This window comes from Pararge aegeria, chromosome 17, assembly GCF_905163445.1.
Source record: "Pararge aegeria chromosome 17, ilParAegt1.1, whole genome shotgun sequence".
Lineage (NCBI taxonomy): Eukaryota > Metazoa > Arthropoda > Insecta > Lepidoptera > Nymphalidae > Pararge > Pararge aegeria.
Genome location: NC_053196.1, coordinates 16,258,583 through 16,286,143, shown reverse-complemented (window position 1 = coordinate 16,286,143; position 27,561 = coordinate 16,258,583). Strand labels below are relative to the sequence as shown.

At 37.0% G+C, this 27,561-nt stretch overlaps 2 protein-coding genes across 5 annotated transcripts in view; both read left to right on the top strand.

Annotated features, from left to right (window-relative positions):
* LOC120631189 (SET domain-containing protein SmydA-8-like) overlaps positions 1–5,384 on the top strand; it is a 35,619-nt gene extending 30,235 nt beyond the window's left edge. For all 4 annotated transcript variants that reach the window (XM_039900664.1, XM_039900663.1, XM_039900666.1 and 1 more), the window contains 4 exons: positions 2,097–2,323; positions 2,888–3,147; positions 3,566–3,669; positions 4,389–5,384. In XM_039900664.1, the coding sequence (XP_039756598.1) occupies positions 2,097–2,323; positions 2,888–3,147; positions 3,566–3,669; positions 4,389–4,529 (732 nt within the window). In that variant the 3' untranslated portion in view covers positions 4,530–5,384. The remainder of the gene's footprint in view (positions 1–2,096; positions 2,324–2,887; positions 3,148–3,565; positions 3,670–4,388) is intronic.
* A 3,199-nt stretch (positions 5,385–8,583) lies between these two features.
* LOC120631237 (SET domain-containing protein SmydA-8) lies at positions 8,584–24,419 on the top strand. The gene is made up of 10 exons (XM_039900719.1): positions 8,584–8,744; positions 9,758–10,006; positions 10,943–11,098; positions 12,215–12,469; positions 13,328–13,450; positions 15,564–15,751; positions 16,765–16,980; positions 18,787–18,974; positions 20,831–20,943; positions 24,238–24,419. The coding sequence occupies exons 2-10, from the start codon at positions 9,761–9,763 to the stop codon at positions 24,391–24,393; spliced, it is 1,641 nt and encodes a 546-aa protein (XP_039756653.1). The 5' UTR covers positions 8,584–8,744; positions 9,758–9,760; the 3' UTR covers positions 24,394–24,419.
* The last annotated feature ends 3,142 nt before the right edge of the window (positions 24,420–27,561 follow it).

Below are 27,561 nucleotides of genomic sequence, written 5' to 3'. Positions count from 1 at the left end.
TCCCCATATGTCACCTGTTTTCTTTAATTTTAACAACTTGAAGTTTTTACTGATATCCGATGCATCTATATGTTTGAAATGAAATAAAACTTTGCACTCATTAATGTTGCTTCTTAATAAATTCTGAGCTGCAGTAGGTGAGGAATTTAGTGAATCTGTTAACAAAATAGGAACATTCAGAAAAAAGTTTTCAAAAGTACTAGCAACTTCTGTATCAGTAGTTACCATATTATTATTAATAATTAATTCAAAATTTCCGTCTCGAGATTTAGTTTTCCCAGATTCATTATTAACAATTTTCCAGGTTGTTTGTATTTTGTTTTCAGATTTTACTATCCGATCTTTAATGTATAGCGACTTAGCTTGTCTACAAACATTTTTAAATGTTTTGGAGTAACTTTTTACATATTCAAGGAAAGTTGGAGTCTGATTGTATTGTTTTTCATCATATAGCTCATACAACTTATCCCTGCTTTTGTAAATGCCTATTGTCGCCCAATCACTAAACCTCATTTTTTTATTAGAATCTATGTATTTAAAAGTAAATACTTTATTAAATGCACTTTCTATTTCATTAAAAAGCGTACGATAAAGATTGTCGGGATGACAGTTTTCAAAAAAGAGAGCAGGAATTTTGGCTGATATTTCACCTTCAAAGCGCGTCAGTTTACTCTGAGTTATCGGCCTGTACTTAACAATATGTTTATTTATATTAGTACCAACAACAGTAATTTGTTGGCCACAATGATCTGACCTTAAATTGTTTAATATCGATTTACCTCTTAGGTATCACAGTAAAAAAAAATATTATCTAAACAAGATGCTGTAGTTGCTGTGATTCTAGTAGGTTCATCGAAAGCATTATTCAAATTAAAGCATTTAAATAAGTTTAACAACCTAGTCGTAGTAGTATTATGTAATAAGATATCAACATTGAAATCCCCGCATACTATTACATTTTTAGTAGACATACACAATCGCTTAAGGACATCTTCCATTACATCCTCGAATTGGTTGAAATCACCTGAGGGGGGATGGTACACACACACTATTATAAAACGCTCCAGCTCCACACAAGAACGAGACGAGAGGTTTGCTGCTTTCCGCTGAGGAGTTCTGTCCTCTATCTCCAACTACATTCATCAGATCTGAACAAAGTTTTGGCAAAATTCAACAGATATTATAAACTCTATAGTACAAATATAATTATTTAAATCGGTTATAATTTGTCGGAGTTATGGTGTAAAATCGCCACACTTTCATCATCTCCCAAAGGAACCTGTCTTGCCTCTGAAAGCTTAATGTCGGGATAAAAAGTATCCTATATTACTTCAAACACTTCTAAGAATATGTGAACAATGTTTCATGAGGTTCGGTTAAGTAGTTTTTGCGTGAAAGCGTAACAAACAAACTTACATTGACATTTATAATATTAGTAGGGATAGGGATTGAAAAATTAATTTAACTCTTTATTTTAACCTGCGTTTATTTTGAAATCATGAAGATGATGAAACCTTATTTGCTTCTAGCGAAAATTGTAATTTGTTATAATTTTTTTTGGCTAGGTCTAGAGCCGGTTACATTTCAAAAATATGTATTTGAAGTTCCAAAAATATTCCACAATTTTTGCTTTTATATCAGGTAAAAGGAATCCTCAATTGAACGTTTCAAAATAAACACAACATTTTTTTAAGCACAGACAAGAAGCAGTCATCTTGCTATTATTTTCTTAAGAGTGATTTCTATATTTGTATTTAGAACGACTCTCGGTCCGTTTGTCCACTTATGCAAAACCCGAAAGGTCGAAAGAGTTTTTATTTTAAACTGTGTTTTATTTGTTTAGAAAATGACTGCATTTTTACTGTAAATGGTTTCTTAATTGGCCCTTTCTTTTCTTTTAAATTTTAAATGCAATTTTTTTATTTTTCATTTATTGGAAAATTAAACACCTAATAATACGTAATAGTTTATAAATAAAGCTAATAACAAGTTTTCACGTTGTAAGCCTAAAGATAGGTTAAAAAAGCTATATTACTATTTTATCTTAGTGCATTGTTCTGGATATTTTAAAACAATAGTTATCTCTGCTCCTTTAGGGTACATTAAGACGTCGTGAGCATCTTAAGCTAAGCAAGTTCTTTGAGTGCGCTTGCAAACGCTGCTCTGATCCGACTGAACTGGGTACTTATGCAAGTGCATTCTGCTGCCCACGGTGCGGCGCAAGAGTATTGAGCAGCGCACCGCTTATCGCCACTGCTCCTTGGCGCTGTGAACGCTGCCCTTATGAAATGCTTGCTACAGCTGTACAAGTTTTAATCAAGAGGTGATTAAACTTTTGTATGCTGCTTAAATATATATATTATGTATTTTTTGTAAATAGCAATAATACTAAGGTAGAAAGAAAGATTAATCACACATTTGTTTAATACTATAACATTTGTATCATATTACATCAAATAATTTAAATAAATAAAATAAATATACTACGACAATACACACATCGCCATCTAGCCCCAAAGTAAGCGTAGCTTGTGTTATGGGTACTAAGATGACTGATGAATATTTTTATGAATTATATGTACATAAATACTTAGAAAATACATATAAACACCCAGACACTGAAAAACACTTAATGCTCATCACACTAACATTTTCCAGTTGTGGGAATCGAACCCACGGCCTTGGACTCAGAAAGCAGGGTCGCTGCCAACTGCGCCAGTCGGCCGTCAACAAATTTATTTTATTATTTCTATTTATTTCACCATATTTGCCAGTTATTAGTTTAATTGTATTAGATAAATTACATCTGGGAGAAAAATAATAATTACATACAACTCTGAATGCATTCGAGTTGAACACGAAGAAAATAATAAATCTTTTCTTCCAGGTTAACCGAAGAGTTTGAACAGATAGATGCCAACGATGTCCTCGGCTACGAAAACTTTCTAACCAAATACCGCAACGTGCTACAAGAGAGCCACTACCTCTGTCTATCCGCCAAGCATTCTCTAAGTCAGCTATATGGAAAGGTGACTGAATACATGATACACGAGATGCCGGAGGAGAAGCTTCATAGAAAAGTGGAGATCTGCAGGGATTTAATGAAGGTGTTTGACGTGATTGAGCCGGGGTATTCAAGGTTACGAGGTATTTTTTTATTGATATATATACAACCCCGTTATTACCACCGTTTCAAGCACAATTTTTCAATGTTTTTGACGTTTTATTTCAAAATAAACTATTTTTGTCAAGGTATATCACATATAATGCAATTTGAAATAAAACTGTTTTAAGGAATGGTTTCTTTAATGTGTTATTTGATATTTTAAAAAATTTTTCAGTGGTTTATTTTTTAATAAATATCAGTTACTGTTTTTATTGTTTTTAGTCAGCTTAGTAACAGTATTTCTACCACTGGTTGACTGGTCCCACACTGGTGCCTGATTTATTTTATTAGCAAATTGTAGATATGCGTGGAATTGCTATTTTACAGTACAGGAGAACAACCATTAAAACTTTAAAATTCGAAATGAGATTTACTAATAAGTTGTTGACCTTTTTACAGGTATAACTCTATATGAGCTGCACGCACCACTCATGGTATTGACTACGAGGGACTTTGAAAAAAAAGCTATTACAAAAGATAATTTACGAAATCGTTTAAAAGAGGTAATTCATGAATGCACATTTAACCGTATGATTACAAATTCAAAGTTTAAAAAACAATTCGTTACCAAATAAATGATTTCATGATTAGAGACAAAAAAATAAAGCAACGAAAGTATACAAATTTAAAATTTAATATTTTCAACAATAGTAGTGTACATTATTCTACAAATAAAGCCTTTTCATTTGATTACCACTTTACCAAGGATTCGTATTTTATTAAGTAAAAACGTATTTTAAGTGAGATTTGAGTGATTGGAATTTATTTTCAATAAGTAAAACTGCATAAACTAGCGATTGACATGACAGGTGAAACACCACCAAATTCATAGTTATGACATCACGTCTTTTAAATGCGTGCGTACATCAAGTTTTGTGACTTCAAACTATCACTTGATAAGGTTTTTGCTATCAGTACCAAAATCAATAATGTTTAGCTATAAGTAGTACGAGGACTTACTAAAGCTCTAAATTGACTATTACGTCACAAGTACGGAACCCGTACAGCTATTTCGAAGGAAATAACTTGTTATAAAAGTAATTGGCTATTAATTTAAAAATTAACCTTTAATTTCGCTAAAATATTTTTTTTTTGTATTATGAAAATCAAGCTTAGCTCTTCAAAGTAGCGCCTGTTTCTATCCAGATATTTTTGAATATAGTAGGTAATTCCGAACATCGTAGGGCAGATTTGCAAAATGAGTCGTCGTGCCACCCCGCAGATCGTGAGCTACCTGAGCCAGTCGGCGCTCATCCTGGCCTTCGAGCCGCGCCACACGCCCGAGGGGCTGATGGCGGGCGCGGCCGCCGACGCGCTGCGCAAGATCAAGACCTGGGAGCAGATCATCGGCAAGATCTCCTGAGCGCGGCGCATGCGCGATAGTGATAGCGTGCTTGTTCAACGGCACTGAAGAGAGTGCCAGTCTCACGCAAGATTACGCGCACACACTCACGCATACGCCTCCATATTGTATAGTCCAGTTTTCTTAAATATAACATATTCCACGCGCCACAATGGCCACAATAACATAAAGCCGCCACTTACTTAGTTTTTATTATTTATGTGGCGGCCACCGGCTGCAATCGTGTGCTGCGAGTCCATATAAAATGTATAAATGCTACAGAAAGAAGCGCTGCATTTTGAGGTTGTGGCCAGTGGCCCGTGTGCGGGGACACTTAAAGTATGTTATAAATATACAACGCGTAACCGTTAAAATACCGTTGAAGATTGCATATGTACATTTCATAAGGAATCACCCCGTAAAAAAACTAAATCGATGGAAGGAATTTTCAATTTTCATACGTGTTTACTAATACCAACCCTAGATAGAATAAGATAAAAGACCGAAACGCGCATAGTACCTACACTACGCGACGCGTACCTAATAAAGTGACATTGGTCACTTGATTTTAATACTGCATGTGATGTTAGGGCTGTGTCTGATTTTTTTCAGTAAAAGCTATGGCAGTTGTTTACTTAAAAATTATTTACGTTTCGGTTTTGCAGATAAGTCATAGAGGCAGTACTTAGGTTGTTATATTCAGGTTTCCATTTTCACGTTGTATATAAACAGAATAAGCCCCTACACAGATATTGTATACAGGGCGGTGACTGATGACTTTCAATCTTTCAGCTTTATATATAAAAAAAAATATGTGTGTCAGCTCCGACGCACGACTGGAGTTTACTCTTTAATTACGATTGTCATACGCAAAAAGAGTTTATTTAACTGAAAAAAGATTAATACCATATGAAAAAAATAAGGGTAAATTAACAAATTAATGAAAATAACTAACAAAATATGGTTATAAAAAGATAATTATGTAACAAAATCTTTTATGTAAAATAATAAATAGCACATAATTTTTTTTTAAGTATGCTAAAAATAACTTTATGAAAGAAAGTTTTATAAAAACATTTTTATAATCAAGAAATATTCTTGATTTTTCAGATAATATTATCGAATTGAATTATAATTACTTAAAAATTATTCATAAAATAAATCATAATAACCTGGAGACATTTAAAAAATTATTTTTGGTTAGGTTAGAATTTGTCTATTTTACGTGGATGCGCTTGATAATTCATATTGGATTAAATATCTGATTTTATGTGTCTCAAATATGTATTTATACACTACATCGATAATTATACAATATTCAATAAATACAAATCGCACATGCTCATGCATATAATACATGAATTATAACATATCTTGCACCCACGTGTTGGATGGAAGATGTTCCGGCAATATTATCTAAACCCCCCCCTTTCTGCCATAGTTATTTCAAAATACTTTCAGTTCACTTAGCGAAATATAATAATCAAAAATCCTGTGCAATTTATTCACACACGGAGGAAGTGTAACGTATGAAAAGTAGCCTACGAGAGATTGAGGTGGATGAAGAATATCAGAACTATTAGGATAAATGTTAGGTTTATTATTTAGTTTCCATGGTAACTAGAATAGGTCAAACAGTGAAAGGTGCGCAGAATAGGTTGCGCACCAAAAACGTAACGAGGTCATTTATTAGTAGATTTTACTCCTCGAATTTTTCTCATACCGGGCGCCTTATATATGAAAATCGATTCTTAAGGAGTAAACTCCAATTACATCGTACAAATTCGTCTAGTTGTCACGTTTTACGATAATTTGCAAGAAGAATAGAAAAGTCTTCTTTATTGTCGCACACTTGTGAACACTTAAAACAATATATAACATAACAGTGCATATAATAGCAAAGTTCACATTTTATGACTTTAAAGTTAAGCTTATTATTTACTGTACACACAATAGGTTACATAATAGCTTAACTTATTGTTCATCGGAAATACGAAGAGGTGTTAAAAGTTTACGTGTCGAGGTAAATACGTAAATTTTTTGGCGTTACGCGTTTTTTAAATGCCGCGAGAAGGATAGCCGAGTGTTTTCCGGGATGAAGTAACACGTTTATAATATTTAGTATTGATACTCTATGATCATCATCATCACTCCAACCGATTGAAGTCCACAGCTGGACATAGGTCTTTTGTAGGGAGGTCCAAACTCCACGCTACTGGGCCGCTTGTTTCCAGCGGCTCCCAGCAACTCGTTTGATGTCGTCTGTCCTACTCGTTGGGGGCCTCGTTTCGTTTACATGTGCGGGCTCGCACTTCCAGCACCTTGGAACCTTAACGTCTAACGATTCTCCGTGCTCCGCCCATTTCCACTTCAAAATGTCGGTAACTCTGGTTCTTCTACGGATCTCCTCATTCCTGATTTGATCACGTAGATGTAAAGGTAGGTCTGGTTTTTTGCTACCAATATTCGGATCAACAACTGCACCGATATGGATGGGCACATGATGGATAGCTTGTATCCTGGATTTGGACATAGGATACATTTCATCCCAGAAATTACGGGCAACCTCTAATGCTCTACATATTCGACTTTAGATAAACTTTATTAGCAGATTTTTTTTTTTGTAAGACTTTAATTTATTTAAAACTTTAACTACATGTAAAATAATAATAACTGTACCTACTTGTTCTTTTAGTTGTTTGTATGTAATATGTTTATTTAATTTTATATGATTCATTCCTTTTCAAAAAGACATTGATTTTCAAAAATTTTGTAACACAAATCGTACCTTCCTCTCATGTAATTGTTTTACAATAGAAGGATTTTTTTTTCAAATTAAATTATAAGTGAAATTTAGTAAGACTCATTGTATTTATTCGTTTTTAAATTACCAACTGACAAAATAAATAAACTTACCTACTAATTAAAATACTTGCGTAAACAAAAGGCTTTTATTTTATACCCTGCCGACAGGCTTGGTCTTGCGTCAAACATAAAGTACCCGAGAATCCCTACAAAATACTTCTCAACTTTTTCTTTAAACAGGTAGGTAGGGTTGGGATATGGCTGTAATAAATTCAACTTTTTTATTTGTTCTTTTTTCTGAAATTTAAAATATCTTTATTCAAGTAGGCCCACAGGTGGCACTTTTGATGCGTACATAAGAATTACACGGTAGTGAGATGATGGCGATAACCACATTCGTAAACTTAAAACTAAAGCTACGAGGGTTCCAAACGCGTCCCGGTCTAAGAAGAAGTCCACAACAAACTTAGCCGGGTGTTTTTTTTTTTTTTGTTATCGCCATCTCACAATGTCATTTTAAATTATTAGAAGAGCAACCTGGTTAGAGCAATAATTTACATCCAAGCTTTTTTATCGTTTACGTAGTCCTTTATACTATAATAGGACTTTTCTATAAGCTTACGTTTAATACAAACTTTGAACTTTTTAAGAGACATCTCCAAGGAAATGGTAACATATATGTATGCTTCATAAGTGCCTGTGACAGTTCTACATGAATAAAACATTTTTGAATTTGCATTTTAATTTATGAAAAGTATAGATTTAAGAAACCCTAATAATAGGTATCGGGGCCGAGGGAAGGCCGAAGGGCATTCCAGATCTTTGTGGTGCTGATTAGAAACGAGGAAGGAAAGCTTCGATGGTAGAAGAAGGTGGCGTGGATGAAACCAAATCGAAATAACTCCTGAGTACACTAAACGAATAATACTTAAAGCATGTGAATCAGAATTACAGGATTTGGGACTGTAAAACGAACAGCACTTGGCCCTTTTTACTTTGACGGTATATTGTTTGATATCGAATCGAAACGAACCCTCAATTGCGAGCAAAAAATCCTAAACTTAGCCTACTGAATTAAAGAAAACTTAGGTATAGTAAATTCCCATTGCCTCTGTTGGTAATCAAACCCGGAACCTCCAACTATTTAGACCAAAGCGCTTACCGCAGTGCTTAGGGAGGTCGACACAGTTAGCAAACAAAGCGTATTGATTTACTAGCTTACAAGTTCCTTTCAGCAAACGCCACGTGTTTCAGATGCCGGCAGTTTATTTTTACCTCAAACGGAACGTGACCGCGCTTCTCTCCACACCGTTTCTGAAACCGTACACGTGAAATGCTCTGTGATGATGAAATTCGGTAATAATATTAGAAAAGTGGGAAAAATTTAAATGTTTTTAAGTTGAATTAGTATACGGCCGGACGAACCATAAGGTGAGTCTTATACGTTTACTTTTTACTGCAGTTTCAGGTCGGAAATAACCTGCAGTAATTAGATAGGTACTAAACCTTCATGTCTAGCTTCTGTCTCATTATTTTTGTTATACACGAGCAGTGCAGTTGCTATAAAATGATTAAGTTGCCTGGAAGCACACCGCTCCGCTTTCATCTCTTGCAAGGAATCGGATTCTTGTCGGATTCTTCTCGGTAGAATTTGCCATCCGAACCGGTGGTAGAGTCGCTACAAAGAGAGAGACTTGACTTTAGAGCTTACTATATTTTAGCAATACAAAAAAAAATGAACAATGGGTCAAGTGTGTCTCTGTGGAAGCTTTTTGCAGCACCTAAGAGACCACCAATGTATTACCAGTATTACTGATATATGTGTATCTGCCTTTTGAATAACCCCTAGTAAATGTTAGTGGGAATAATCCAGAATTAAAGTTATGCATTGTTTGCATGTGCATAAAACATCTGATGTCCCAGGCGATCGATAATCTAGGTGAAGGTGTTTTAACTATAATGAAGAATCGGTTTTATATGCAAAATATATTAAAGTTTTTTTTTTTATATTTAGGATACTGATAATACAGTCTAAGATAAAGTTCGCTTGTACGATTATATCCCCTGACAAGAGTTAAAATTAAGCTTAATTTGTTATACTTCTCGAAAAGCAGAAAAATCTGTCTTAATATATCATGGAGTTCCGCAAAGTAACGCCAGCTTCTATCCAAAATTAAAATGTCCACCTGCGAAAGCACGACAATGTGGAATAGGAGAAGTTCACCCCCGTTTATAATTACAAGTATATTATTACACTTGTGCGCCAATGCTCGAAGAGTTATATAGATGTGAGAGAAGGTAAAATTCCTTTTTCCGGGAGAAAAATGTCTCCTGCCGGTACCCTTAAAAATGATTGTGTTGGTGAATGCAGATTGCAAATTTTGGACACATTGGTAGATAGGTGTGTTATTGCTCTATTTTTCGCATTCCTCAAATTGCTCCAGACCATGACAGAACAGGAGCCGTGTGAAGTATGCACCGCTCCAGCAGAGCAGAAATGCTCAAACTGCCATTCGGTGTTCTACTGCTCCCGAGAACATCAGAAGCAACACTGGAAGGCCCACAAGCAGCAGTGCATACCAGCCAGGGTCAGGGAGGATGGCAAATACGGACGGTATCTTGAAGCGATAAGGAGTGTGAAGGCCGGTGAAATTATTATGAAAGAGTCACCTCTTATTTCTGGTCCTTCACAGGTAAGCAGTTTATGAATAATACTAGTTATATTTTAATTTACCAATTCTTTTGGCTTTGTTGTCAACGACCTATAACTGGACTTCTGGTCCACTTCAGGACACGGGTACACCAAGCCAGCCAAGTGCGAATGGGCAACAATTTTGCTTAATTTGTGAAAATTATTGTGGTGAATGCCTTGTAAGCCTCTTGCAACTTAGCCCTTAACTACAATCTCACCGCTAAAGCTTAGCGGCAAGGCTTTGTCGGTTGGGTGGTAATGGCCAAAGCCTTCCAGGAGACAAAACCAGAAAAAATCAGAAATTATACAGTCCTAAATGCCGGAGATTGCACCCGGGACTTCCTCACTCTCACTCACCTCTGTGCCAGGGATCGCATCGACGTATTTCAGGGTTCCGAAATAATAATGGTATTTGTAAGACAACTTGCAGGCTGCTTCCATATCAATCCTAACTAATATTATAAAAAAGTGTGTTTGTGTTTGCTTTCTTTATGCCTTTATTAAGCAACCAATCGACTTGATTTTTGGCATACAGTTAGTTGAAAGGACGGAGGTTGAACTTTGTTCTTTGAACTACTTTTTATCTCAGGATAACAAACGATTCCCACTGGATTTGTAAGACAACTAGTTAGTAGAAGCTAGTTACCAGCTAGCAAGTATAAATGATTGACGTCACAGCCACTGAATGGCAGATGACGTTACTAGGTGCATGGTTTTTATTTCAATGTCTCATATTTCTAACGTTGAAGTTATAATTCATATCACCTCGACGAAAAACTACTTCGTCTGTTATTCGAGCCCAACCAGGCTAGGTTCAACACGCACAACGGTTTGTAGAATTGAAATGATTTCCTGCAATACTAATCTCTTAAAATGTGGATCATGTGTCGTAAATGAGGTATTGAGTTCATCAATCAAGACACTTCTCGCATTTCAGGTGACACCACCAGTTTGTCTTGGCTGCTACAAACTGCTAGAGGGGGGGAAAACGGTGTCCTGTGAGAAGTGCGGTTGGCCGTTCTGTTCGGAGGTCTGCACGCGCAATGTGGTGCATACGCCGGAATGCCACTACACACAACGGCGAAGTGAAAAGGTGCAATGCGTTATTTGTTATTTTTTTATTTTTTTTCTCAAAAATAAGGAGATCTGTAGAAGAATTAGAGTTGCCGACATGGCTTAGCGAGAACCGAAGAACGTTAGAGTTCTAAGGTGCTGGAATGGCTATACCGCACCGGAAAACGCAGCGTAGGTCGCCCTCCAATGAGGCGGATAGATAACATCAAGCTAGTCAAAGGCTGCAACTTTAAACAAACGGCCCAGAAGAAATTCTAAATGATTTTAGGCTCTCTCGCTCGGTTGTTGGTAAAGCGCGCCATTCGTTTGACGTACCCCGCGCCAGGTGATGAGAACCCTTCCGACTTTACCCGAGCCGACACCAAGAGCCGCCACAGTAAACAATAAACGCGAACGTGTGGATGGCTGTTTGCCAGTGTTCTGACCGGAACTGCACTATAATAAGTATTACACGGGTCGCAGTTCGATATTGGTATTTGGTTTTGTTGGTTAGTATTTTTCAGACCAAAAAAATTCACCATCATCAATCCAATCTATTGACTTCATGAAACAATCATAACAACATAATTTGCTATACTTCGCGAAAAGCAGGAGAATCTGTACGGTGCTATTTATAATTTCCTCAAACTATGGACTCCACACTATACAAACCTTCGGCCTTGGACTCTCTACGCACGCGTCGTTCCGCCACCGGAGTATCCTCAGGAAATGTTGACTTTACACTTAATAATTGTTCATTGACATCGCAATCGGAAACGCAGACGCTTACTGGACATCCTATTCTATCTACCTGATGTTTAGTTACTCTCTGCATAAGAATTTGTTCTATCACTGTTGAAATACAACTTCAGTTGTATAATATAATCAACTAAGGGCGCAGTGGGCAGCGACCCTGCTTTCCAGGGCCGTGGGTTCGGATAAATAATAATAATAAATAAATAAATATACTACGACAATACACACAATGCATCAATGATTTTCAGTGTCTGGGTGTTTATATGTATATTCTAAGTATTTATATATGTTATTCATAAAAATATTCATCAGTCATCTTAGTCCCCGTAACCCCGGCTAGATGGCGATGTGTTATTTGTCGTAGTAGTATATAGTATAGTAATATTTGCAATTGTCCCAGGTTACCATATCAACCTATGGCAAACCGCACCCGAACTACCAGTGCATCACTGTTCTCCGCTGCCTTTACCAGCGGGACAACAACCAGAAAATCTGGTCCAAGCTCCAGACCCTGGAGTCGCACGACGAGGAGCGCAGGAATACTGACAAGTGGAACAATGATAGGAAAATGATTGCAGAGTTTATATGGAAATTCTTCAAGCTTGACGGGGTATTTAATGAAGAGGAAATTATGAAGTGCTGTGGCATTGTTCAGGTATTTATGAATGAATTAATACACTTCTATTGTACACCACGGAAAATTTAAATAGGATAGTTATAATTTGGTTCCCTTACTACCACCTACCACTACCACGCTACCACTGAATTTAGAACATAAGAATCCTCATCCAGCCAATATTGTATGCAGTGTGGTGTGTCCAAAAACAGTGAAAACACCACGCGCACGTCTCACTTTACACCCGCGGAATGTTGCTAGCTCACAAACTTTATCCCATATTCCCATTTTATGGTGAGCGTGCTAAATGGTATGTAGGTACTAACCGTATGTTCAAAGAACCATTCTAAAGTGGAGTGGTTTTTGATGCTTCAATATACGACTAGGCTGATAATGAAGATGCGCACGCCACTTTCATGTCATAAAGAAAGATATAACATGCTCTGTAGTAGGTAATTTTTCCCAGTGCCTACAATATGAGTACCTTCAAATCAAGAGTGAGTAGGCATCTTCTAGGCAAGCGCGCTCCACCTTAGGCTGCATCATCGCTTACCATCAGGTGTGATTGCTGTCGAGCGCTCGACTATAAACATAAAAAAAATGGAAAAAAAAGGCCGGTAAATGGCCGGAAAACAGAAAATTACTTCTAAAACATCTGAGTGCCAAGTTTTTGATTTGCTAGCTACGTTTTCTTATTAGAACGCGTGAAAGTTAACTACGATTTATAAATGATATGGTATTAAAGAAGCGCCATCTAGTGAAGTTACTGGGAACCCGTACTGTCACTAGATGTCGCTCTTTCGATACCAGACAGATCGTAGTTAACTTTCACGCGTTCGAATAAGTATGTAATTTTCTCACAAAGTAAACCAACCACTTCCTAAATTATTGCTTCAGATAAACGGTCATGAGGTGCCTCTGCTGGAACCCGAGTATGTAGCAGTTTTCGACAAGGTATCCATGGTGGAACACAGTTGCCGCGCCAACTGCAACAAAAGCTTTGCCTCGGATGGACAGATTGTAAGATAGCAATTTATATATTATTATTATTATTGAGATTTATTCTTACGCCCGTATACATAATAAATATATATAGAGAGCCAAAACAACATTAATATACTTACTTAGATTCTGGATATTATTTGCATTTGCCCGAGATTCCAATATAAATGAATCCTAGCTAGATAGATTTATCGCCCCCGAAACCCCCTGTATATTAAATTTCATGAAAATCTTTGGAGCCGATTCCGAGATTTCAATTATATATATATATATATATTTATTGATAAAACACGAATAAAATGACATTTTCTAAAAATGAATTCTAACTAGATCGATTTATCGCCCTCAAAACCCCCTGTATACTAAATTTCATGAAAATCGTTGGATTCCGAGATTCCAATTATATACTCGTATATACAAGAATTGCTCGTTTAAAGATATAAGATATGATAACCAAAAAAAAACATAACATTCAAATGTATAAATGTATATACCCACACTCTCTAATAACATTTTAATTTTATGTCGGTAGAGTGGTAACTAACCACGGCCGAAGCCTCCCACCAGAAACATATGATGGACCAAAGTGCCCTATGCAGAACGTGTTCCTTGCATGCCCTAGGAAGAGTTGCTTCATTCATAGGCGATGGTTTTCCAGTTCCCATCAGACGGGGCACCTGTTTTATTTTTTAACATCTCTTCTCTTTCAAGAATTTCAAGAAGTAGTTGAAGATTTCTTAACTTAACTAGCCTTAAACCTAGTAAATGTTACAATTAAATGAACATTTTCAGAAGCTCAATGTTGTAAGGAAATTTTCAGCCATACTCATACTTCGGCGTGCAACAAACGATAGCGCGAAATAAAATACATGTGGCGCCATCTGGTATCGATCTTTATAAACGTGGAGAATTCGATATGAACCTCGTGGATACGGGTCCGCTTGATTCCAGCCAATGTTTGTAAGCCAGTGTTAGTAAAAAATCTACTGGAATCCGATCTGCATAAAAATACTAAATATTTATTATTTTTCCGAGATAGCTTATGGTTCTATGACATAGTCTACTTTTTAATCTGGATAACGCCATGACTTGTTAGACTTCTAGTAATTAAAATAATGGTTTTTACTTGGAGAAATTCTGACAAACTTTTTGGTATACTTGTTTTAATAACACGAGAATATTTGAACGTAAAATATGATTGTTCTATCTGTTGCCGCGCCTGCTGGTCTTCGCGTCCCGTGAGACCAGTTTATTTGCTAGACGTGTGGCATTAAATTTAGATGTAACTTTACTGATAATTTAAGTTGTGTATTCTTGTAAAAAATCGGGTTTAGTTTTTAAAAATAAATTTACTTGGTAAATAAAAAAAAATATTAGGAAATAACGGTTTTGTTTAGTTGTAGTCCTTAAATTAAAAAAAAAAATCTTTCTTATTTATAATATTAGTATACACAATGTATGCATAGTGATTAAATGTACGTAATCTAAATTATAATCCTTAGTAACCATAACCTTTTTTATATTTTACTAGTTGTTGGCTGCGACTTCGTCTGCTTGTTTATAAATACCGCGCGAACCATTAGTTTTCTCAGTTAGTACGTTATTTTTATGTATTATCAATAGCTTTCGGAGCGCACGCCATAATAACTGCCAGTGGGTATGATTATTTCCGACATTTTTTTTTTTTTTTTTTATACTCTTTATTTGTACACCACATCATTCAGAAAAAAAAAGTAAAGAACAACCCTGAAGAAATGTAGGATACAAAACTGCCGTATCGCTAAGTAGCGATCTCTGCCACGCAACCTTCGGATTAGGAAAACTAAAAAAGAAAACATTAGACATTATATTTAATTAACAAACATCGTTATATTTCATCCAATTTTCAGAAATGGATTATACACTAAATCCTTCCTCATTAATTCAAAATCTGTTTTGTTGTTGTTTAGTTTTTTTGCGCACAGACAGACAGACGTGGCGGGGGACTTTGTTTAAAAATAAGTAGTGAAGCAGCGAACTGGGATGATGGTACGTAATGCCAATAGTATAATACTATTCGCAGAGATAGTCATAAATAATTTCAACGTCCAGTACCGTCAACCTGCCTAATTTTGGTGCTGCATTTTTACAGATACTCAGTGCGGGGGTAAACATAGCGGCCGGCTCTCACGTATCAGTATGCTATACGGACCCGCTGTGGGGCACGGAAGCCCGTCGCCACCATCTGTCCGACTCCAAGTTCTTCGAGTGCTCATGCGAGAGATGCTCTGATGCCACTGAACTGGGGACCATGTTTAGTGCCATCAAGTGTAAGAAGAAGTAAGCTGAATCGCGTATGCATTGAGTTCTGTTACCAATTTTAGAAACCTCTGTTTTATATAAATACTAGCTGACAACTTCGTCTGCACCAAATCGCTTATTACCTTATCGCTGATAAGGAACTTGGCCTTTGTTTTGTACGTGGAATTAAATTATTGATCGTTTGCAGCAATATTGTTAACTGTTTCTGTTGTTCCAAACCACGTCATTTGGAAAGGTAAATTGAATGTGCGAATTGACTTTTATCTGGTACCGATAAGAAAACCATGCAATGGTTCATTTGGTGGTGTGATTTCGGTAAATTTTCCTGATGAGCACAGCCCAACTGGCTCATTTTTAAATGTAAGTGCATGACAATGCGGGCATTTTTTGTAATATTACTTACTTGCAAGAAAGTACCGTGAATATCATATGACTTTTCTGAAGCAATACGGATGAACGTTTAATCAAGAATGTTCTAGTGTTCAATCGAGAAGGTTATTCCAAACAAGGCACAGATTTTTGTTGAAAAAAACTCTTAAAAATCTTTAACTTTTTAACTTCATGATATCAACCCATCACCGGCCCACAGGGCACGGGTCTCCCCCTACAATGAGAAAGGGTTAGGGCCGTAGTCCAGCACGCTGGCTCAGTGCGGATTGATGGACTCCACACACATTTCCACAGGTTTCCTCTCGATGTTTTGCTTCACCGTTGAAGTAAGTGATATTTAAATTACTTAAAACGCACGTAACTAAGAAAAGTTAGAGGTACGCACCTCTAACTTTTGCTGATTAGAAAAGATTCGATTCCAACTCGGCCCCTCGAAAGTGAAGTCGACCTCCTACCCACTGGGCTATAACCGCTTCACAAAATTGCATGCCTGTTGTGTGATGTGTTGTTTTTGACAAAAATATTGTTGCCTTTGAATTTATAACCCAGATTTATAACAATATAAAAAAAAACTGTAACCATTCATTCTTTTTTAAGGTTGAACGACTTATCCAAACTTTGTACAATTACTTCGTTTCCAGGGATTGCAAAGGCTACCTCCTACCAGACACTTTCGTTCTGCCAATCCTGCACAAAACCAAATCCCCGGACCCCAGCACCCGAGGGTTGGACAACAAGTTCTGGAAGTGCAGAAACTGCAAGGATGAAGTGTCCGACGGAATCATCCAGCAACTATTGCAGGACATTGGCAGGGAGCTCAGTGTGATGCCGAAAGGAGAGCCGGATGCTTGTGAAAGGTTTGTTGCTTCAACATGTTAGTCATAGCGCATAGAAGCGTGTAGAATGACCCGACAGGGACAATTTGGGAATTTATAATTTCGGAATTTTCTCTTGTCTGGTCTGGTGGGAGGCTTTGGCCGTGGCTCGTAACTACCACCCTACCGACAAAGACATGCCGCTAAGCGATTTAGTGTTCCGGTGCGATGTCGCGTAGAAACCGATTAGGGGTATGACTACCATACTCTCTCAAAGGTTAGCCCGCTACCATCTTAGACTGCATCTTCACTTACTACCAGGTGAGATCGCATCAGGTAACTTGTATTAAAAAAAAAATGGTGTTCAATAACACTAGGTTAATACAGATCTATCGTATCTGTCTTATTAAAAGTGCCATCTTCTTTCGAAGGTCGGGGATCATTAAGGCAACTTGTACCTATTTGTGATGGCACGGCTCAGAATAAAGAACGAGTGCTCTTTCCAAAACATTGGCGTAGGTTTTTAAGCCAAGATGTTCTTCACCGATCGCCCCACGCTTCGTTTTTCTTGGATCTTGGTCGTATGATGAGTTGTAGTAGGCCGTTATTTCGGTTTCTCGCTATATTGGCCGACATATTTAATCTTTCTTTACGTAACCAAATATACAACTTCTGGTTTTTTCTTTCTCTCCAGGATATTCTTAACATTCTCCTGTATTAGTAACATTTTCAGAGGCACTAATGAGGTGGGACGGGCTTAGAAAGATAAGGTGGGGGTAAAAAAAGTGTAAAAGGCGGACACATTTGGCGAATTTTTCACTTAATAATTAATTTTTGTAAAGTTAATATCTCCTGAGGATGCTCCAGTTTTGGAGCTAAACGTGCGTAGGTACCCTACATTGCCGAAGATGGCCTTTGGTGACCCTACTCTTTGGTGGCTTATAAAGATTAAAGAAATTATAAATTACACTATACAGATTATCCTGCTTTTCAATGAGTATAGCAAATTAAGCTTAATTTTCATAATAAGTATATCATGGATTTCCGCAAGGTAACGCAAATTTCAAAGGCTTCTACGTTCTTTCAGCTTTATTCTGTGCGGGCAATGTTTTAACGCTATACAGAAGAATCGAAAAAAAACCTACCTAATATTCCTATTATAGTGTTGTTGGTTTGATTTGTGAACTAAACCTAGATTTCTATCTCACACACCTTAATATTTAAGGTTAGACCACTCTTGTCTTGATTCTATTGAATATGCCTAATCACTGTTTGAATATATTTTGCCAAGGTGACCATATAATGAAATAGCTTATGTTCGTGCGCATTTGAAATATAGGAATCAATGGTTTCATGGAATATCCAACATTTACAAGGATTCTAGAAACGAAGAAGATCGTTAACTAATTGCATTGCGTTCCTTTTATGTATAACACTTTTATGTTATGAGTACTTTAAATGTTTATAATTGGCGGTGTGATCACATTACAAAAAAAAAAAAAAAATTAAAACAAAAAACATACAGTCGAATTAATAACCACATTTTTTAAAGTCGGTTTAAAAAAAATAGATTTGAATCAAACGGTCTTATATTTTTTTTTTCCGTTTTACTTTTTTACCATCCCCTTTCTTTGCAGGTATTCAGTTTTAAATTTTGCTTTGTTAGTTGATTAGCTTTTAAATTATTTTAATGCTGCTGTCATTTCTAGAAGGTTTCAATCTCCTGTATTTCTCTTTTATATATGTTATTCTCATGATAATGTCATTGATTGGGACCAGTTTAATGATCCAATACCAAAAAACCGTCTTCACGCACTTCCGACTTATAAGACTTTATCTTCCTCCCAGATTCATAGGCCACTGTAGCAGCTACCTACATCCCTCTCACTACTACATGACGGACGTGAGCCTAGCGTTGGCGCATATGGTCGGCCAGCAGGATGCGTTGGGTCTCGAGAAGGTGTCCAACGACCGCCTGCTACTGAAGACGCAGCTGTGTAAGAAGATCACAGACCTGTTGGAAACTCTGGCTCCAGGTGAGCACACTACTGTCAAAAAAAGGAGTAGGTGTAATGTTTTATTCAGGGTCTGGGTGTTTATCTATATATTATTATAAGTATTTATTTTTATTACTCATAAAACTATTTATCAGTCATCTTAGTACCCATAACACAAGCTATGGCTACATTGGGCTACATGTCGTAGAGTCGTGTTGTGGTAGAGTCACTACAAACATACATACTTGACGTTTTAAAAGTGCTTATAAAGTAAGCTTACTTAAAATAAATGCAATTTGCATTTGTCAATATGTGTATTGTAGTATGTTTCTTATATAAATAATGTGTATGTGAGTTTCTTTATCGCCCCGAATCTTCAAAATGTCAATTCCGGTTTGGATGTTTGGGATGTGATTAAGGTCCTGACATTATCCCGAGTTACATTTACATAGTTTTATGAAAAAGATACAAACCATACAAAGTACTCCAGAAAGGGTCCTAAAAAGAGGCATAGCGATGTTTTGTGAGGGACCTGTAAATCATCATCATCATCCCATCAACCCATTACCGGCCCACTACAGAGCACGGGTGTCCTCCTTCAATGAGAAGGGGTTAAGGCCGTAGTCCACCACGCTGGCCCAGTTCGGACTGGTGGACTCCACACACCTTTGAGAACATTATTTAGAATTCTCAGGCACGCAGGTTTTCTCGCGATGTTTTTCTTCGCAGTTGAGGCAAGTAATATTTTAAATAATTAAAACGCACACACCTAGTTGTAATATCCAATAAATTATTTATTTATTTATCTATTTAAGAGCACTAACAACATGCATTTTTAAACATAGCACACACACAAACACATGGGCTGATATGCACGTCAATGACAAGTGCACATAGCATTGACAAAGCGTCATATAAACTTAATTTGCAAAAAACGTAACACAAAATTTAACTCACCGATAAGTGTTCGGTGAGTTTTTTTCTAAAAGCTGTGGGCGAGTCATGGAAGATATCTACTATATTTGCAACTTCTGGTGTTCCGGCGCGGGACAGTCAGAGATATGTGATTGAGAAGGTTGTTACATTTAATTTTGTTTTGTAATATTTTATGTAAAAAACACAGATCAAGAATATCCCGCCTGTTTCGAAGATATGTCATTTTAAACGCTGCCAATCGCTGATTATATGGCTGTTTGTGTCAAAGGCCACTGACATAAAAAGCCAGGTGCCGCGTAAAAGCGCGCTGTATACTTTCAAGGCGCTGCGAGTGCACGCTGTAAGCAGGATTCCAGATAGTACTCGCGTATTCGAAGCTGCTTCTCACTAAGGCATTATATAATATAATTTTGGTCTTAATGGAAAACCCCCTCGTATTACGTTTTAAGAACCCCAGAATCTTCGCGGCTTTAGTAACAACATTATTCACATGTGATCTGAAATTTAGCTTGTTGTCAATAGTGACTCCTAAGTCTTGGATCTCCGGTACATCTTGCAGTACAACATTATTACTACGTTATATTATAAGAGAGGTCATTCTGTCAACAAACTGTTCTACAGCTTAACGTAATTGTTCTAATTTGTATTAATGTAGTAATTTTTACTAAAAAAAAAATGTATAACTTTGTGCAATGATCGGCAGTTATTGTTACTTGTTTTGTTTGATTTACAACTACTTCGTAATTATCTGAGTTACCATCGAAGCACACGGCAATTGAGATTTGGTGCTATTTAACGCATAATAACAAATATCATCGAAAATATTCTTATGTAATATGTATGTACTACCAACGTTCAAAATCCCGTAAGGATAGTTTATATTCTTATATAATATTTTAAAATAATGAAATTTCTATCTCAAGAATGCTAAATCTAAGTTTTCAATGTTTTTTCCGCAGCTGAAACTCGTCTGCGAGGGTCGTTGCTGTTTGAGCTGCACGCTGCAGTTGCGGAGACTGGGCGCAGGAAGTCCCTCACCGGAGGACCCGTTATGATGCTCAGATACATCGCGGTACTCCTGCTCTCTTATAAGTGCCTAGTACTTAGATAGAAAATTTTACTGTGGATTATGTGCCCGGTATGGATCGGGCTAACATATGACGATCGGGATAACGTATGACGATAATATATGACGGCTAAATGGCGCAGTGGGCAGCGACCCTGCTTTCAAAGTCCAAGGCCGTGGGTTAAATTTCCGCAACTGGACAATGTATATGTGATGAACATTAATGTTTTTGGTCAGCTTCTGGGAGTTCTCTCATCTATATAAATTATTGTAATTTATGTATATTATGCATAAAATTATTCATCAATAATTATCTTATCTTAGTACCTATAACACAAGCTACGCTTACTTTGGGACTAGATGGCGATGTGTGTATTTTCGTAGTTAGTATATTTATTTATTTATATTTATTTATAAAAGTGACAATTCCGTTGTAATAAATTAAACGTAATTGTCAGGTCAAAAAACAAAGTTAGTACTATTTTTGAGATTTGTAATCAACAGAAGTGGAACCATTAGCCATTAAAGCCATCTTATATCCAATCCGTATTGTAGGCGCGTTTATTTCATGCCCAGCTTTGGGATGACGTAGAAGCGGTGATAGCCCAGTGGGTAGCAGCTCGACTTGCCTTTCGGGGGACCGAGTTCGAATCCCAGCACGCACCTCCTTCTTTTCTATATGTGCGTTTTAAGCAATTAAAATATAACTTGCTTTACCGGTTAAGAAAAAAGATCGTGAAGAAACTTGCATGCCTGAGAGTGCTACATAATGTTCTCAAAGGTGTGCGAAGTCCACCAATCGGTACTGGGCTAGTGTGGTGGACTACGGCCTTAACCCCTTCTCATTGTGGGAGGAGACCCGCGGCCCGCAATGAGCCGGTGGTAATAGGTTGATGTGATGATGATTAGGACGTAAATCGGCTGATGTTCATGTTGATTATGTCTCCTCTTAGGTCATAAATTAATCAAGATGATATGGATTAACTATTATGGATTATTTGACAAAAAACATCGCCGAGCAACATGCAGGGCATGCAAGGAACATGTTCTTCAAACTGCCGTTCAGTGGCCTCCTGAGGTATAAGTGTTGACCTCATGTGCCTGTTATTACACCGGCAATCATGCTGTTCTGACCGGAACACAGAAATGCTGCTTCTTAGTAGCCCAGTTTCGAAAAACTCTAAAAATTTCTGCCAATGAATAGACAATCAGACGGCAAATGATTACCATGATAATTCTTTTCACCACAGTTGTCGCATTTTAATGAAGTAAAGTAGATTTTAATGGATTAAATATTATTTTCCTGAAGGCCGATTGGCGCAGTGGGTAGCGACCCGTTTTTTTGAGTCCAAGGTCGATGGGTTCGATTCCCACAACTGGAAAATGTTTGTGCGGTAAACATGAATGCTTTTCAGTGTCTGGGTGTTTATATGTAATATTCATAAAAAAAATATTCGTCAGTCATGTTAGTTCCCATATCACAAACTATGCTTTCTTTTGGGCTAGATGGCGGTGTGTATATTGTCGTAGTACTAAAATAGTTGCCTAAGTAAATAGTTGGGTACATGTTTTTCATAATAGATCTAATGAATGCGTCGAATGAATGATGCATTGTGACGTTATGGCTTTATGTGTTGTATCAAATTGGTGATAACAAAGTGTTGACGAGAAATCAGGTACTACGTAATCGGTTTGGATTATGCATACAACAATAGCTCTAGACTTAAATAGCTGGCTGAAATTCGAAAGGACATATTTTATTTATTTAACGACATCATGCGAGACGCATTACTGCGATGTCGCCTGATATTTAAGGTAGAGCATCTATATCATAATTTAAGCCTGCAGATGTTAACTATTGGGCACAAGTCCATTATAAGTCCATATAAGTTCATACAGGCCTCGTCTCTGTTATGAGATATGCAGGTAAGACCCCCCTTGTTGTCTTAATACGATCTTGGTCCCGTCAATTCAGACTACCATTGTTTTTATTCGTCCACCACACAGCATATCTTTTAACGTAGACAAAGTTCATATATCGCATAATAATCTAATATGCCAACAAGCTCGCGTGTTAGCTCGATAAGTATCTATCTTCAAAAGTCGTTTAACATAAATATATATATGTGTACGTATTTATTTCTATATTATTGGTATTTGTATTAGCTATTTATGTTATATATGACATATTTTTAAAATTGCACTATCCCGTTTCCATAATCATTTTCCTTTTTCATTAAGGGTTGTCTGGAGGAGATAGCTTAAATCGATAAGACCGCCTTTGCGCATTTTTATTCTTCTTGTATGTTTTCAATTTATATTATCTTTATCCCTTAATTGTGTGCAATAAAGAATTTATCTATTTATCTGTCCTATGAGAGGCTTATCCGAGTTTTGGGCATTCGTTTAACGCAATACGGTGACCTAGACAATGCTTTTCTGAACCTGCCAGTGGCATGCAAAGATAAACCTACTGGTTTCATCAATAGCCTATAAAAGTCCACAGGTGGACTAAAAGCCTCTTCCAACGGGAAGGTAGTTTGGACCATCCTCGCAAGGTTCTCTGCCTCGGAGTTCTATAAAATATATTTCGGACTGTGTGCTCAAGAACTGTTTGATCTACTACCCCCTCACCTTTTTACCATCGAACCGCGTGGCACGAAGTTACATAAATATACATATATAAAATAATATAAAACACTAGCGTACCCAGCCCGCTTCGCCGGGCTAGATTTTGCTTTATTTTATTTAAACAATAAACTTACATCATTAAATTTTTAATTTAAGTCTCATAATATATTAAATCATTTATTTATCTATATTTCTATATTTTATTTTTGGGTGTACACCCATGTACACCCAAAAATAAAATATCATCATAGTAAATAAAAGCTGTATTTGACAGTTTGACAGTTCAAAAATAGGAGTGCTCCTATCGTCACCAAACTTTACAGGATTACTCGCCAGGTCAATCCGGAGATTCCCTGAAAGTTTCTTTGATATCGGTCCAGCCTTTTCGGAGCCTATACGGAACATACCCACATACTTTCTTTTATATATATAGAAACATGAAGTTAAGATGAGTAATAGTGTGTTTGGATCAAGTCGTTTATGTAGTGTAGGTTTTTTTTTATTCTGGACATCAGCAACACCTGCTTTCCATTTGGCATAGGCCTCCTATAAGGTTCGCCACAGTTCTCCGTTATTAGCTTTTGTTCTCCCGGTTCTACCAGCAATTTTATGTATTAAGTATTTACCGGCATCGGTATACCAACTAGTAAATGAATTCGTATTTTCCAGGAGTCCAAGAAGATCCTCATGGAATCAGCAAGGCTGTTAGCTCACGAGCCGCCGGAACTGCCAGAAGGTCGGCTGAGGCTGCAGGCCAAAATTAACCTTATGGACATGGAAGCGCTCATGCAAAACATGTCCGCTGCCCTGCCGGCACCCCTGTAGAAAATTGAATAAAGTGTGTGAAAGAATATAAGTAGTTTTCTTTATATGCTGTCCAGGGTTTACAATCTATACATATAAAAAAACTGTAACTGGAAGATTTCTGTACATTTAAAATGTTGACCGGGGGATGCTTTATAAGTCCAAAACCGATTTTTATTTAATTCTTGTCTGTCTGTCTGTCCGGGCATCACGTGAAAATTACTGAACGGATTTAAATAAAATTTGGTATAGTGGTAGGTCATATCCCGAGTCAACATATAGGATACTTTTTATCCCGATAAACAATAAGTTTCCTCTGGGAAATGTGATTAAAATTTTTATCAATTTACTTCAAATCTCCGTTAAATTTGCACTGATTTTAATAATTCTTTTTTTATTTGACAGTGTGTACCAAGCATGTATTGTCTAATTTTTATGAAGATCTGATGAATGTTGTCGGTGATCAAGGATTGATTCTTCACTTCTTCTTTTGGATTGATAGTAACAATTATGGCTATATACCTAACATAATTGTTACTATCAATCACGCTAAAAAAAAATGTTGCAAAAACTGCAAAAAATATCCTTTTTGATAGATTCTGATGCGTGCGATGCGTGAACGGTAAACGTTACGCCAAACGACGGAAGAATCGCATGGAATATCGGAATTGTCGGAATTGTTGTTTCTTTAAATTTCTATAAAACAGTCCGCGACAACATACGACTATTTTTTTGTCGTCTCATTCGCGGATGAAGTCGTGCGGGTCCGCTAGTGTAATATAAATCATTCGCTAAAAGAGTCACTACAAACAGACATAGGGACTCGACGTTTCAAAAGTGCTTATAAACTGGGCCTACTTGAAATAAAGCGATGTTAGCGCATTGGGTAGCGAATTGGGTAGTCGCTTCACTTTCGGGGGGCCGAGTTCGCATCCCAGCACTCACCTCTAAAGTTATGTGCGTTTTAAGTAATTAAAATATTTGCCGGCCGATTGGCGCCGTGGGCAGCGACCGCTTTCCGAGTGCTTTCTGAGTCCGAAGCCGTGGGTTCGATTCCCACAACTGTAAAAGGTTTGTGTGATGAACATGAATGATTTTCTGGGTGTTTATATGTAAGTATATTATAAGTATTTATGCATATTATTCATTAAAATATTCATCAGTCGTACACACCCATAACACAAGCTACGCTTACTTGAATGGCAATGGGTGTAGTGTCCTAGTATTTTTATTTACATTATTTATTTATTTACTTCATTTAACGGTGAAGGTCTTGAAACGTCTTGAGAAAACCTGCATGCCTGAGAGAACCTACCTAATGTAAAACAGCGCTCAGTTCTAAAAGTTGTTAACGTAATATGATTTTTATTTACAACAAATTACCCACAGCTATTAAAGATTCACCATGTTAAGATAAATGCTATTTATTACTCGGTAAGAGAGTTCTCGGATATTAAAATGTAATTTATTTTCTTTTTAATTTACTTTCCATGATTATAAATTTATTATTCCATACAGTAAAATTAATGACATTTTTATTATATTCAGTTGATGATTTTTGGTTATTGCATAAAAGTAAGTGGTGGACTACGGCCTTAACCCCTTCTCATGAACTTTGTTTTTTTGACTTGGGTTATCCAGGGGATGGGCAAACAAACTTCAAAGCCGGCGACGATTTTTGGCCCTTCTGGTGTTACAGTTTTCAATAAGTCTTCTATTCCACAAGTTAATCCTTGACTGCAGTCTCACCTGGTAGTTTGTGACGATGCTATAAGTTGGTAACCTTTTAGGGCAGTTTTATTAAAGCCTTAACCCTAAGCGTTTTTAACGCTGCATCGTATCGGGATCCAAAATTTTTGGCAGCTCTTAGTCGGTAGGGTGGCAGCTAGCCACTGCTCACATCTCCCACTAGACCAGACCAAAGAAAATACTTTTTTTTTCTGAAATTCCCAAATTACCTACTCCTGCACGGCTAGCATGGGCAGGATACAATTATATCCCTTGGGTAAGGATAACAATTTATCTTCTCCCGCAGCTTTATCAAATCTCAGAGCACTGGCGTACGAGTCGAAATAATATCCAAATAATAATTCCATGTTCCCGGGCTTTAGGAGGTGGAAACGTTCATGTTCATTATATACCTTGTAAGGGGATATAATGATATGATTTTTATCTCCTGGCCGTGCTAGCCCTGCTGCTGGGGATTGAGTCCAGGACTTCTGCTTGACCACTGTGCCGTTAAAAGTAGAAGAAGAAGAAACACTTTATTGCACGTATAACATAGAGGAAAAGAAACAGTAAGGAGTATACAGTACACAATGTAGACATGCAAAGGCGGCCTTATTGCTGCAAGCAATCTCTTACAGGCAACCTGTTGTAGATAGGACTTACAGCAAGAGAACGGGATATAGTGCCAAGAGTGTTGATACATAAATACCAAAATGTAAACAAATATATGTATAATTAAAATAAATATACGTTATATATGAATATAAAATATACATAATATGAAAATATGAAATATACATAATATATATAAATATATAAAAAAGTAATGTTAATTGTATATAATGGAACTCCGGAAAGCAACGCCTGCTTCTATCCAACATTCATTTCTATTTCCCACCTGCCCCGTGGCGCAGTGCAGCTAACTGTCTTCGGAACTGGAACAGGTTCGATTCCGCGAATCCGCGGCCGCCCCAATTGCTGCCAGCACTTGTAAGGCGACCAACTGTGGACTGGTTTGAAGCGGGGATACCGGGCCGCGTGGCCGAGCCGTGTTCACGTTTTATTAATTAAGTGCTTACGAGAAACAATTACGAGTACTCAGTTCATCCCGTATTTCGGTTTTATAAGTCGACTAGCGGTCCCCCGCGGCTTCGTCCGAATCAAGCTGAAAAGACAGACATATAAGATAGGGGGATCATTCGTCATTCGTCCTAACCTGTTGGGACTATGGCAAGATGCTCAGAAACCGTTTAAGTTAACAACGGTTAGCGCCAAACTCGCATCCCCAACCCATTTAATAATATCTGCCAACTTTTCTGTCGCCCTCTTCTTTATTTTCGTATTTATTCGGTGTTAATATGATTCATTATGTAAAATATCTCAATAAAGACCAACATTTCAATCCTTAGGTTACCAAACTTAAAAATGTTGGGTGTTTTCTTATGTTTTTTAAAACTTTTC

Excerpts from the sequence above, each read along its gene's own strand:
- LOC120631237 (XM_039900719.1), top strand. The coding sequence starts at position 9,761 with ATGACAGAACAGGAGCCGTGTGAAGTATGCACCGCTCCAGCAGAGCAG. Across the intron at positions 13,451-15,563 it reads TTGCCTCGGATGGACAGATT|ATACTCAGTGCGGGGGTAAA; the intron begins GTAAGATAGCAA and ends GCATTTTTACAG. Across the intron at positions 15,752-16,764 it reads GCCATCAAGTGTAAGAAGAA|GGATTGCAAAGGCTACCTCC; the intron begins GTAAGCTGAATC and ends CTTCGTTTCCAG.